At 30.8% G+C, this 14,294-nt stretch overlaps 1 protein-coding gene across 1 annotated transcript; it reads right to left on the reverse strand.

Moving 5' to 3' along the window:
* Positions 1-4,805: 4,805 nt before the first annotated feature.
* Positions 4,806-9,809, reverse strand: LOC106407983 (protein CER1-like 2). The gene is made up of 9 exons (XM_048778579.1): positions 8,983-9,809; positions 8,385-8,829; positions 7,653-7,872; positions 7,039-7,417; positions 6,842-6,949; positions 6,533-6,733; positions 5,491-5,589; positions 5,206-5,379; positions 4,806-5,127 (listed from the first exon to the last, which is right to left on the reverse strand). Exons 1-9 carry the CDS (start codon positions 9,040-9,042, stop codon positions 4,936-4,938), a joined length of 1,878 nt encoding a protein of 625 aa, XP_048634536.1. The 5' UTR covers positions 9,043-9,809; the 3' UTR covers positions 4,806-4,935.
* Between the last annotated feature and the right edge of the window lie 4,485 nt (positions 9,810-14,294).

The following is a 14,294-nucleotide window of genomic DNA, read 5'->3' on the forward strand; positions in this document are numbered from 1 at the left end:
CTTTTTAAATTATGTATATTGATTTTATGTGTGTACAAATATATAAAGGAATCCACTTGGTAATAGTTATAAAATAGTTAACAAAATGGTTAAAATGTGTTAAATCAGAACGGATGTAACTTGTTGCTTTTCTTTTTGCTACCTACAGCCTCGCATCGACCACTTCACTTTCTTCACATCGATCATTTTGATTCCTTTGGTTATCATCTTTAACCAGATCGACTGGTCTGCATTCGTGGATCGACCCCACGCTCTGCTCCTCTCGACCACTAATGCTTGTTCAACAATGACTACTTGCAGTGGCGGATCCATCTGAAATTTTAAGTGAGTTCAAAAGTTATTGAAAGGGTTGATATAAGTCTCCAACTCGGGTTTACTGGGTTCAATACACCTATTTACCAGAAATGCTGGGAGATTTCCTCATTATTTAGATGCAATATAAAATATATATATATATATAGATTTTTTTTGATCAAAATATAAAGATTTTTGTGGTGTCAAATTAATGACACCAAATATTGCTTATTGTGTCCTCCCCTGACTACTTGGCCACTTTCTTCCAATAGTTTCTGTGTGTGTGTGTACATGTATCCAAACATATGCATAGATACAATAGAGTGCACCACATTCACATGCAAAGCACATGCGAGAGTTCCTTTACATATTGAATACTTATCTAATTATGTAATGACCATGACCTATAGCCGAAAGCGAATTACTAATGCCTGATGTTCATATAACAACACTATAGAACAAACCAAGTTGTAGGTCATGGTCATTACACAATTAGATAAGTATTAATTAAGATCCTATGTATAGTTTTGAATAATAGCAGATGCAGATTTTTTTCACACATATGTTATGCCGGTCAGACACTTTTAGATGTCCTAAATGTTAACAACTTACCTTCTATATTCTGTCCAATATCACATATATATGTATATATATATATAATATAAGAAAACATATCAAAATTTCATAATAATTCAATTCTGTTAATGATTAGTAACAATAATATTATGAAGGTAATTGTATAGCACTGTTACTCAAAATTAAAATTTTTGACTCTATTGTCATAATTTATTAAAATTATTTTTAATATAAAATTTGATGTTAAAAATAAATGATTATTCAACAATACATTTAGCCAATATATTTGTTAATAAATTTCCCTACATAATGCTAAATTTTTAATATTTATTAAAGATATATGAATTTTATTGACATATTACCACTAATAAAAAAATTATATGAACTAATTAAATAAAATATTCTCCTTGGAGACGATATGCTCTATGGGTCGCTTCGCTGGTTTGCTTCTGGCCCGTACATGTGGCAGGAGAATAATTAATTGTTTGTGAGCACAATTTAGCAAGCCTTCTTTTGATAGCATCTTTACGTTTTCTGATTATATTTGATTAAATGTGGCCACAGGGGAATGTTGACAAAAAAAAATGTGACCACAGGGCACTAGCTGTGGCGGACGGAAGTGGAGACCTGGCATGTGCTCCGTCCGATTTTATTTTTCCTTCACTAGTTAGTACTTGTTTATGTAATGTAATCTATACTTACAACTAGCCATAATGAAGAATTTTGATGTCCTGCGTCTAACTATTTTGCTAGATCCGCCCCTGGGCACTACTAAAACGTAAATCGTATTTGAACAAAATTGATAATATTTATAGGTTATTGAAAATCTGTAAAACGTAAATCATATTTGAGGTGGTTCTGTAAGCTTGTGAAATTGTAATTAATGATTCCTTACAAATTTTAGATGAAGATTTTGATCATTTCAACATACCGAATCAAAATTATAAGTTTGTAAGAGAAATTTTTTATGTGCCTATATAGTTTCCCTATTTTTATGTAACATATAATCTCTAAAGGAAATGCAATTTTTTTTTGTCAAAGACAAATTATAAAGTATCAAAAAGCTAATTGAGCGATTCAAAGTACACCACGGAGTTACTAGACCATATTGATAGAAATATTTAGTAGAAAAGTAATTGCAGAATTATTCCCAAATCCCAAACATACCTAAAATATTATCTAAGGAATGGAGCTCTTATGTAGCAATGCAATTTTTTGCAACACAAGCATAATTCTTAATGTGTGTTTTGTTAGTACGCTTTAGATAAAGTTTCCAATTTTTATCATAAACATGTTACACATGATGTACAAAATCATTTTCTTTGAATAAATTAAATATTATTATTATTTTTTTTTTTTGGTCAAAAAATTAAATATTATATTCAAAAGAATATCTAAGGGCTAAGACAAAGATCCAGCCTGGCTAAATAAATAATTCATTTTGGCAAACCGTGTTACACGAGTAGATAAACCTCAATGCTCCCGAAAAAACTAGGGACAATACGTTGAATATACCCAATTAAAATCCAAATTAGCTAAATATTCATAATTATGGATAATTCAGAAAAAAGTAATTTTTTGATACTGTGCGGATGAAAATGTCCTTATGCTTTATCGAAAACAAATAACTTTAGATCTATCAGCTAAATATTAACATAGCAGGTAACAATCTATATACCAACTAACATATCAGCTAATAATTTCAGTATCATCTAATAATCTATGTATCAAACAAATGTATCGACTAACAAATCATATATCAGTTAATGAAACTATTAACAATTAATTAGTTATCTATCAAATAGTCTCAAATCTATTTGTAACAACTAACATTTGATTAAGAATCCATTAAAATCTAAATAATAGCAAGTAAGTAATAAAATACCTACTAACATATATATATTATATAAAAGTTGATTGTGAGTCGAAATTGAAAACATTAGAATTGGAGTGAGATAATAAGATTAGCATTATGAGTGTCAAAAGAATCATAATAAAAAAATAAAGATTTGTACGATAAATAGATTAGAACATATAAAAAAAGAGAAGAGAGAGATAGATATAAGAGTATTATAGTCATAAAAAATATTAAAAAGAAACAAGGATATATGGCAAATTATATGGGCTTTTGGGTGTATTCACACCAATTTCTCAAAAAACTAACAATCTGTATATTTTTCTTCAAGGTTTTTTGCAGAAATAACCTAAAATTTGAAATCAAATGCAAATATTACATACTTTCTAATTTGAAATTTTCATTTGTCATATCTACTCAAGAAATTCAAATTATTCACGAAAATAAATTTAATTTGTTTTTTCTGAAAATTATTGTTTTACTCAATTATTCTTTATCAAGTATTTATAATATTGTCATTGTCATCAATACACCTACTACTATGAATAACCAATTTAAAGTTTCAATAATAAATAAAAACCATACGAGGTCAAATTTATAGCCTTTTAGAATCGAACATATATAAACACAAAGGAAGATGACAACCATGAAATAAACACATACAAAAACAAGATAAAGCAGTGACAAAAACATGAGACAAAAATGAGAGGTTGATATAAGCTTGGTTTCTTCGAGTTCAAAGAGATTGGAGAGTGGTTGAAGAATTTTAGAGTAAAAAACATTAAATTTTTGTTACAGCCATTTGAGAGGAAAAAAAATATATGTAAATTTTCTTTATATAATGAGACAAATATTCCAATTAGGTTAGCTATTTTCGGTTCAGAAATCTTCTAACATAAAATGTAATATAATTCCTAAATTTACTAGCCGTTCAAGTCCTCTAATGCATTATATGTTAGAAGACTTCTTAAGAAATCTTAGAAACCCTAAAATCAAATAACTAATTAAATAGCAACAAACGATTCATTATACATAAAGTTAACTTATAAAGTGTTTAATATATACAACACTAAACAAAAATTATGTCAAATATATTTCTTTAATTTTTTTTTAAAGATTCTAAAATCTAACCTTGAAAATACAAACAACTAGGCATTTTCCTGCACCATGTGCAGAAATAAAGTTTTAAAATTATTTTATAAATAAATATATGTTAATTTTTTGGTTTTTCTATTTGCGTAGAATATTTTAATTCTATGTAAAAATTAAGATAAAATAAATATTTTTATTTACATTTATATTTAATAATATATATAGATATATATATATATATCTTGGAAATATTTTTATTTATTTATTTTGGTTAATATATATTAGATAAAATTCTATAAAATTAAGAAAAAGTTTTGTTATGCATAAATAACAAAACATAAAATTAAATAATATTTCTAAAATTTGTAAATATTAAAAAGAAATAATCATAATATGATTAGAAAAATATTTTTTTTTGAAAATGCATAAATGTTTAAGATTTGTTTTAGTAATGAAAAATATTAAATCATTTAAATAAAAATAAATAATATTTTCGAAAATTATTATATATTACTATATTTTTAACTTTATTAGCCCTGTTCGGAAACAGATTGTTGCGCATTTACAAAAAAACTGTTGCGCATTTCCTCTTGATATGAAACTACAAAACATAGTGGTCATTTTCGTTCGGATGGTATAGGAGTTACACTTTCGAAAGGATTAAAATGCCGTATCTTGATATTGATTACGTATTCCGAGTCATCTTTACCGTTGAAAATTTCACAACATTGTCTACGTGGTGCCTGTAAACCACCATCAAATTAAAAAGAATAGTATTACTAGTGGGTGCATAATGGTCAGAGCTCGTATGGGTTACTGCCAAGATCTTGTTGAGGGATCAGAGAGTTAGCATCGGTTCTTGAGTTGTTGTCACGGGTAATTCCGGTTTAGCTTGGTTAAATTAAACACAAGTTAATTGGGAGTCAAATCTAATTGCGTCTGTTTTCCCAAAGATGATCATGAAAAACCGATATTGTTGTAATCGAAAGACAGTTCAGTTCTAAAGCTTTTATTTTAGTTTTTCATTTTAAATAAAAGAGGTCGAGTTCTAAAAGCTTGACGTAATAGTCAAGTAAAATGACAAATGCATTCGGTCGCCAAAGCCTACGGTTTACTTCTTACAAACTGTTGTTCGTCTCTAAAGATGGCAAAACCAGAGGTTGGAAACCATGTCGAAGAGCAGCTTCCCAAACTCCGTGAGGACTAACCATTGGAACGTCAAGACCACACTCGTGTTCCTCCCATCCTTCAAGGGCATGCACTATTCCACCAACTCTCCAAGCACTCATCATTCTCCTCCCCAGCCAATTCTATATTTATACAAATATGTGTTATATATCATAATTAGTTATAATATAGTTTTACTGAAGTTAAAAGAATGTATATACCTCACAAGAATCTATGTTTTGGGCAGAGTCCGGGATGATCATAGCCGGAGTGGTATGGTAAAAGCAGTCTTTACGAAGTTGGGTAGGAGGAAACTGAGAGAAAGGAAGAAAGCGAGTTCCTTTTGCTGCCATCTTCTGCTCTTCTTTGCTTATCCCATCTCCCACCAACCATATCTATACATCATATATATGTTACATAGTTTTTTAATGAAATATTACTTGTTAGATTTAAAAAAATAAAATGGTTGTTATTATGTTTTAATGCCATTTGAATTTTACAAAAACCATTGGGGAGTAATTGGTTGTTAGGACCAGATTCTCTTTACAATGCCCGCTAAGGAATCTGGCTAGCATGCAATGCTCTTCCTCACGTAGCACCATCACCTATATATAGAAATAATATTAAGGTGACAAAAATCTAAAATATGAACTAACTATTATTGTCAAAAGGTAGAATACATTATGAATATTTTTTTTTTGTAATCCGAAAGCAAAATGCTAAATTAGTTTGACTTAAAGTAGGCCATGTGACATTGCATACACGTAAAAAAATAAGCTATCGAGGGACTTGATTAGATAGATAATACCGTAATGGCATAACTTTTATTAAAATACTTATTTTGACTATATAAATACATGTTTTGCATGTTCAAGTTGCAATATTGTAATACGTTCGATCATATTCTTACACGCAAAGTAACATTTACATGAATATTTATAACTATTGAAAGCTAGTGAAAAACATATACACAAAAAACTCTACAAACTAATAATGTTGGGACTATGATAATTTATTAATTTATAGAATTATTAATTTAAAGAAAATTTCCATTTTAAGATTTATATTTTTTGAAATATTTTTTATTAAAAAGAAGGATAGAATATTTTATTTCATAATAGTATATATTAGTTAAAACTTTATAGATTTAAATTTCATCTTTTTATGAGATTATTTGATACATTTTCCGTATGTTAAATACATATGGAAGTATACAAATGAGTTTTATAAGTAACACCAAAATATTAAAATGAAAAATAGAAATTAGAGATATAATTCATTTTGAAGATTAAAAAACAATAGATATTTTTTATTTATGTATATATGAAATTAATATATATCATAATTATTAATTTATGATTTTAACGGGACCATATATTTAGTTAAGAATTTTCTAAATATTATTATCTTATTATTTTATCGAATTATGTCATATTTTACATCGGCCTAATTTGGAACTGGAAAAATTTATTAGTTTACCGTAATTATTAATTTATCGACCATTAGTTTATAGAGTTTGTAGTGTAATTTAAATGTGTAAATAGGTACCTTGATGCCATTTAGGCAAAGAGAAGTGACAATAGCACGAGCAACTTTTGTGATTTGGCCTCGAAATAGAACTTCTCTTGTGCCAACAGGAATACTATGAACCACCACCTGAGCTGCAAGGCTGCTTCCGTCTACTATCCTTATCTTTAGCTTTGGATGCTTCCTTGCGTACATTTCTCCGTACCCATTTAACTCTTCTTCCTAACCATATTATAGTATTATTTACGGTTTATGTATAGAGAGTTAGAGACTATCCATCGTTATAAATGCTAAAGCTAAAAATAACCAATTAATGTATTAATTACATGCCTGGTTCAATAGCCCCAAACTCATTACTCTCACACCCTTCTTCTCCGCTTCAAGGATAGCCGTCTCTATCGTTTTATTGATAGATTTTTTCTGCTTCAGCGACTTGTACTGTTGATTAACAAACAAAATTAATTACAAAACGTAAATGATTTAATATAATGTAGAGACTAGCTAGAGAAGGGAGCGTAGATTCAAACATGAGAAGAGAACTTGGGAACGAGATGGGAGTGAAGAGTGAGATCACGGAAGCGATTTCTCTCGAAGGCAAAGCTTCTAAATGAGAGGAAAGTTAGTATGAATGAGAGCATCAGAGTGCACGGTCTCATGAGTAATAGGTAACACCGAGAAGATAAGGGGTGCGAGGAGAGGGAAGCAGAGCCAAGTCGGAGATGGTAAATAGAGTCGAGTGATGTTAGATGTGTGAGATAAATTGCGTCCGGCTTCTCTTCTTCTTGCTCCAACGATGTTTCATACAATGAGTCACTGCACTTGTCGTTGGTCCCATAAATGTAGTCGTACATTGGCATGAATAGAGAATAGTTCGTCCGGAATTGTGTGTGGTGGAGCGAGTGAAATCTGCAATCATCATATATGCTTAATTTCAAAATTATTTCAATCTGTATTCCTAATAGTGGATGACATATGTTTTGTGTTTAGTGACCAAAATTTCCAAATTTTTAATCATAATTTATTTGTAAATTGTAAAAGTGAAAAAGTATATGTTAAAAGTGAAATAATACTGTAACACACAAATGTAAATGTGTCTGAGGTAATGGTGAAATACTATTCTAGTGGATTTTGAAGGACTTACGAAGGAGTGTAACAGAGGAACTTAAGAGGTGGGAAAAGAGAAAAGAAAAATCTTGGAATGAGCTCGAAGTTGCAGTGGCCCAAATTGTTCATGAAATCTATATAAGTTATGTAGAGTGCAATGGAGACGATAGAGACCGTGCCGCATAGAAAAGTCGTCACAAGAGGTATCACCAAGATTAGGGAATAGGCAATGTGCTCCGCAAACGGATGTACCACCGCTGCAATCAAAATCATACATTATGATATCATATACACATGTCAGTGTATCAAATTTTTTTTTAAGATGAGAGATGTTATTTTCTTAAGAAGCATCATTTTTTCCAAACTACCACATTAAACAGTTTTTTTATTTAAAAAAGATGAAATTCATGCATTTTGTTGAAAATCAACAAAAATTATAAACGATTTTGCTATCACTTTATTTTGTAATAAGCATCCAGCTTTTGGCTATAGTGCATACTGCATATACCTTTCAGATGTGTTGTTTTGAATTATCGGTTGAAAATAATTTTTAAAAAACATTTTAGCCTCCAATACAATTAAATATAAAATATTATAACATGTATAATCCAAAAGTTGACTAGCTAGTTTCCTTATGAGTATAATAGAAATTTAAACATGTGTTTAAAAAAAACTGTAAAACTCTTACATTTAAACGGGTAATGCTTTCGACAGTCTTTTAAACATTTTGTGAGGATTGAGGAAGTATGTATAAGTTATGTGTACGTACACGTGATCGGCTCGGTGACGATGGAGGAGTGGTGATGTGAATGGTAGCGAGAGTACAGGAAGTGGTGGTGAAGGGCTCGGTGAAACCAGTAGTAGATGAACTCAACCGGACCCGCATGGAGGAGAGCGACTAGAACCAGACCATCGAGTCGCCAAAAGGGAAGGGAATCAGTTCTTATCATGTACACTTTCGCTAAGTAAGCAATGAGAGTGTTGAAGATGATCTGATCGTCCCAGGTTCGTTCTCGGTCGACTTGGTCAAACTCTATGGACTTGTCCACGATCCGTTTCGTTCCTTTCGCAGTTCGGTAACGCGAAAAGCTTATCCATACCTGGCTATGAACAATCCTCCACACCATTAGCGCCACTACCAGAAGTTTCTCGTGATCTCGCATTGTCGCGTATGAGTAGATGCTGTCGATAACCAGCGGTGCCAATACCAAGTACTGCGATATTTATCCATATGTTATACAAAATAAACCTTAAAACGACCTATAAATCCATATATATATATATATATATATTCATATAAAGATGTTATAAATATTTTTTTTAGCAAAAAAAGATGTTATACAGAAATTTGGAGCAATGAAATATACCTTAAAGCTTCCAAGAGGTGTCCATGGCCAGTCTGTGAGAAGACCTGGTCTCGATGCCATTCTTTCTCCGTATAATGATCAATGATGATGACGGTAGGAAAATTGAGTTGAGTATAAAGAACAAGAGATATTATTTATAGAGATTTTTGAACAAAAAAAATTATAGAGATTAAGTGGCTGGATAATTTTATTTTATTTTATTTTTATGTATATAAATATATTAATAACTCCACTTGTTACTGGTTATAAGGTAGTTAACAAAGTGGTTAAAAATGTGTTAAATGAGAATTGATGTAAATTATTGTCTTTTCTTTTTGTCACCAACAGCTTCCCATCAACCACTTCATATTCTTCACATCGATCGTTTTGATTCCTTCAGTCATGATCTTCACCACTGCTTTGCGTTCCGTGGATCGACAGCTCTACTCCTCTCGACCACTAATGCTTGGTTAAACATTTTATTTCAATATGGTTGGTTGATGAAGATCCAATAAACTCATCTACACATAGAAATTTTAATACACTTTTGTGATATCGTTTGTGAAGGCATCTACTAATTAACACTTTTTACATAAGAGGGAATAACGATTCTTTGTTTTTGTTTTTTTGCTGAAAAATAACGATTCTTTGTTGAACTTTAATGTAATGTTAATCCATTTCTACATGCTTGTTTTTTTTTATGGAAAACTGAGTTCGAGAGTTCGAGGTAATATGTATAGCTACTAGATTATCACAATGTAACATAATTGGCTTATAAGAGACAATTCCGAGTTATTTGAGTAAACTCTTCATCCATACCAACTCACCAGTAGTATTGGTCATTGTTCTATATTCAGTCTCAACGCTAGATCTTGAGACTACTTTCTAAGTCATCAGATTTCCTCCAAAAGGATATAATAACGATTGTAGACTTTCTATCAACAATATCACCACCTGTCAGTATCACAATAACCTACAATCTCTGTTTTGCATTTCAACCAATGCATATACCTTTCTCTGGGGCTCTTTTCAGATACTTCAGAATTCTTTCAACTATCTTCCAGTAATGTATAGTAAGCATTTGCACATGTTGGTTAACTTGATTGCAGGGGTACTAATGATAAAGTAGTAGTAGTAGTACGTAGAACAGTAAATGGCTATGTAGTGAATTATGGACTAACCAGTCTAACCTCGCCTAGAGGTCATAATTCATAGACGTTATCACATTCACATGCGAGGCACATGCGACAGTTCCTTTTTCTGAAAGTCTTACTTTTTTTCTAAACCTAAATACGCTTAACAGGTAAGGGAGCTTGTTGATTGGTGAGAGGTTACGAGGCTTCATTAAATGTCCTTGGATCTGCACTCTTCCCCAATACTAAGCTATTGATTTGACTACACAAAATTGACATTGTATTTTATTAGAGAATTTCCTCGCCGTTGTTTGTTTCGTTGTCTTTCGTTAAAATAAGAATTTCAAACAGCATGAACTGCCGATGTTATATGTACGGATGGCAATTGGGTAGGGGTGGGCAAAAAAACTGAACCGAACCGATCGAATCGAACCGACCGAACCAGAATCGAACCGACCGAACCAGAATCGATTCAAACCAAACCAAAGTCTATTTCAAATCTTTCAGTTGAGATTTTTCTAACCCGAATGGTTCAGTTCAGTTCGGTTTAAACCGAACCGAACCGATAAACCAAAGTGTTTTTATAGTTATTTAAATTAAAGTTATTAATAATATCAAGATATTAAAATCCTAAGATTAAGCCCACACAGTTTCCTTTTGCACAAAGGAAATCCTAATATAATTTGATTTCCATGACACTTCGTCTAACTTTTGTAATATTCGTCATTAAGCCCACATAATTTCCATGTTAATTTCTTTTCAATAGCGTATACTTTTAAACCTTAAAATTAAAACCTAAACCAAGTCTAATTAAATTGAATTTAATTTACATACTTAATTTTTGATTATGTCCAACACAAAGTATTTCATGACAACCATACATTTGTGTATTGAAACATGATTTCTTGTATAATAAATAAACTAAGAGAAATCCGATTAAACCGAACTGAACCGAAATACAAACCGAATCGAATACAAACCAAACCGAATATAAACCGAACTGAACATAGCCGAACCGAAATCGATCCAAACCAAACTAACTATGGTTTACTTCAGCTGGAAAAATTCTAGAACCAAACCAACCAAACCGAACCGAACTCGAACCGAACCGATAAAATAACCGAAGTGCCCACCCCTACAATTGGGTTGTTTATGTCTAAACGAGCTTGTCTAAATGGATAATCGATTTTTGAATATTATTGGTTAAAACTCAAATTGTACTAAATCTAAATTCTACCAAACTCATTTTGGATTATGTCAATTAGACTGTCTGCGGAGTCTAAATAAAAACCATTCTTTACATATATTATTATTATTATATATATATAATGTGAGAAAATTTAATTTTACAGTTTTGACGGGAAAACTTGATGTTGCGGTTATGGTGAAAAACATGATTTTATGATTTTGGAGGGAAAACATAATTTCGGCTTTGTCGAGAAAATGTGATTTTGTGGTTTTGGCGGAAAACGTGATTTTATGGTTTTAGCTCAAAAACGTGATTTTACGGTTTTGTCGGAAAAACATGATTTTGTTGTTTTGGTGGGACAACATAATTTTATGATTTTGGTGGAAAAACATGATTTTGCGGTTTTGGCGGGAAAATATGATTTTACGGTTTTAGCGGAAAAAACGTAATTTTGTGGTTTTGGGGAAAACATGATCTTACGGTTTTAACACAAAAACATAATTTTATGGTTTTTCCATGCAAACGTGATTTCGCGGTTTTTGCGAGAAAATATGATTTCACGATTTTAGCCGGAAAATATGATTTTGCAACTTTGGCCGGAAAACTTGTTTTTTTTTTTTTGTGATTTTGTTTTTCTATTTTTTTCTTAATTTATAAAATCCTAAATTTTTAGGTTTATTGGACGCACATGTCTAAAAGGTTTTGGTCCATAAATTTTTGGTTAAATTTGGTTTTAGCCTATTTGGACTACGATTGTCCAAATCGTTTGGATCTGACTATATCAAGACCATTTTAATTTGGACGGGGTTAACCTATGGTCGTCAGACCCAGTTGAACTCTCTAGTTATATGTAAAGAGTCTAGTACCCATGTCTGGAAATGGTTTCTTGTTAAAAATTGAAGGAGCTAATTTTCCATAGAAATTGGGGCCTTCGTTTTATATCTTCGTTTTATAGGAGTCCGGTGTTTTGTGTACACCAATTCTGAGATATTAGTTAATACGCTTTCACAGCGCTCCAAATGATTTTCAGTTTTACTTAAGATTATTGTAGTCTGTGAAATCACTTCAACTCTAAAATTAAACATAATGAAAGAAAAATCATGTGCCCCCAGCTAATTATGTACTTGCATCCGCCTCTGGGAGGGACAGCCAAAAGTGAATCACTATGCCACTATATATAAATTCTAAAGCTTACTGTGATGAATAAAAATTCCAGTGTACAATACTTAATATATAAAAATATACAATATACAATACTGTACAAATATATAAGATATTCACAAACATATCTACTGTGATATTATAACCAATAATTGACTAGATTTTAACGAAAACTAATAAAAAATACACCATATTATTTTATTAACTAAACATTCTTTTGTCTGCATTATATTTAAAATTCGACTAAATTTTAAAAAAACATATAATATTATATTATAAGTGATCATAGCAAAATAGGGCATATAAAAAGAAAAACAATTCTAAAATAAAAAATAAAAATAAAAAACAAAAACATATGTTTGCCCCAGATTTTCGTTGTTCAAATAATAAATTTAGTTTTAAATAATACTAGAGTGAATTTACTTAGTAAGCTTATTGACATAAAATAGAAAACATAGCTATTGTGATATTGTAACCAATAATTGCTAGGTTTTGGACAAAAAAATACAAAAAAACATATTGATATATCATATTATATTATTAACCATTCATTCTTCGGTTTGCATATGATTTAACATTTGACATATTTTAAAAAATAATATTATTTAAATATAAATTTTTTGACTTTTTAAAACTAATTTAGTGAATTTCTAATTGTAACAGTTACTGATAGTATATTATATCACCTTTAATAAAAATGGCTTTATAATGGTAAAATAGCACACATAAAAATAAAATACAAACATTTTTCATGAAAAATAATTATCAACAATCCTGCGCGTAGCACAGAAACGCCCCTAGCTAGTAGTATATAAACAACTGTTTAGAATTTGAAATATACCTCACAATAATGGATGTTTTGGGCAGAGTTGGGGATGATCAGTTAATCATAGACATTCCGTTTGGAAATTGGTAGTTGCCATCATATATTCTTCTTTTCTTATTACATCTCTCACCTTCTGCATGTAACTTAAAGTCGTTTCTCAACAATCTGTATTGTATAAAGTTATTGCCTGATGATGATATAACAGCAACACTATAGAGGAAACCATGTTGTAGGTCGTTACGGGGCTTCGAAAAATACGCTGATTCGACCGGTAAAAATACTATATGTAAAAAAAAAAGATAGATATATATATCTAAATTCAAATAAAAAATAAGGTCACTCCACTCTATTTCGACAAAAGACCCATTCCCAACCAAGTTCCATAGATCATATATTGTATAATTAGGTAAGTCTTAAGACCCTATGTACAGTTTTGAATAATACTAGATGTATATTTTTACTCATATGACAGGAAAATAATTAATTTTGTGAATACAATTTAGCAAGCCTTCTTTTGATAGCATCTTTTGCCTACTAATGTAAGATGAAGATTCATTTCAACATACAAATCAGAATTATAAGTTTTTTTTTTGTCGGTGAATAATTCATTCAAAGTTTAAGCCAAACGGCTAGGGCCACAACCAAAGTAGAGTTTAAACTCAAAATAAAACAACACCATCAGTAGATGTATTAAAAATAGCAAAACCCTCACGAGAAGGCAAAGAATAAAACCCTTGACGCTCCGATGAACAGAAAGTCTTCAGGGAGAGAGTCCAGTAACTTTTTTTTTTTTTTTTGAAACACTAGAGTCCAGTAACTTAGCTTTTATTGTCCAGCTTGGGATCTTATCGTAGTAGATAGCCAACTAGGGCCACCTCTAGCTATATAAGATTGATAAAGACGATCTCTGGTAACACTTACAGCAATGTCTTCCGCAATACCATTGACATTAAAAGGTACCAGTACCACTTGGCATTGGTCAAAGCTATGCATCAATCGAAAAAGTTTTGAAATCTCAAGAGAT

The sequence above is a fragment of the Brassica napus genome, chromosome A4 (genome assembly GCF_020379485.1).
Source record: "Brassica napus cultivar Da-Ae chromosome A4, Da-Ae, whole genome shotgun sequence".
Classification (NCBI taxonomy): Eukaryota; Viridiplantae; Streptophyta; class Magnoliopsida; order Brassicales; family Brassicaceae; genus Brassica; species Brassica napus.

Coding starts and splice junctions, on each gene's coding strand:
- LOC106407983 (XM_048778579.1), bottom strand. CDS start 9,042: ATGGCATCGAGACCAGGTCTTCTCACAGACTGGCCATGGACACCTCTT. Junction 8,830..8,982: donor CACCTCTTGGAAGCTTTAAG/GTATATTTCATT, acceptor TAAATATCGCAG/TACTTGGTATTGGCACCGCT. Junction 5,380..5,490: donor CAACCAATTACTCCCCAATG/GTTTTTGTAAAA, acceptor TATGATGTATAG/ATATGGTTGGTGGGAGATGG.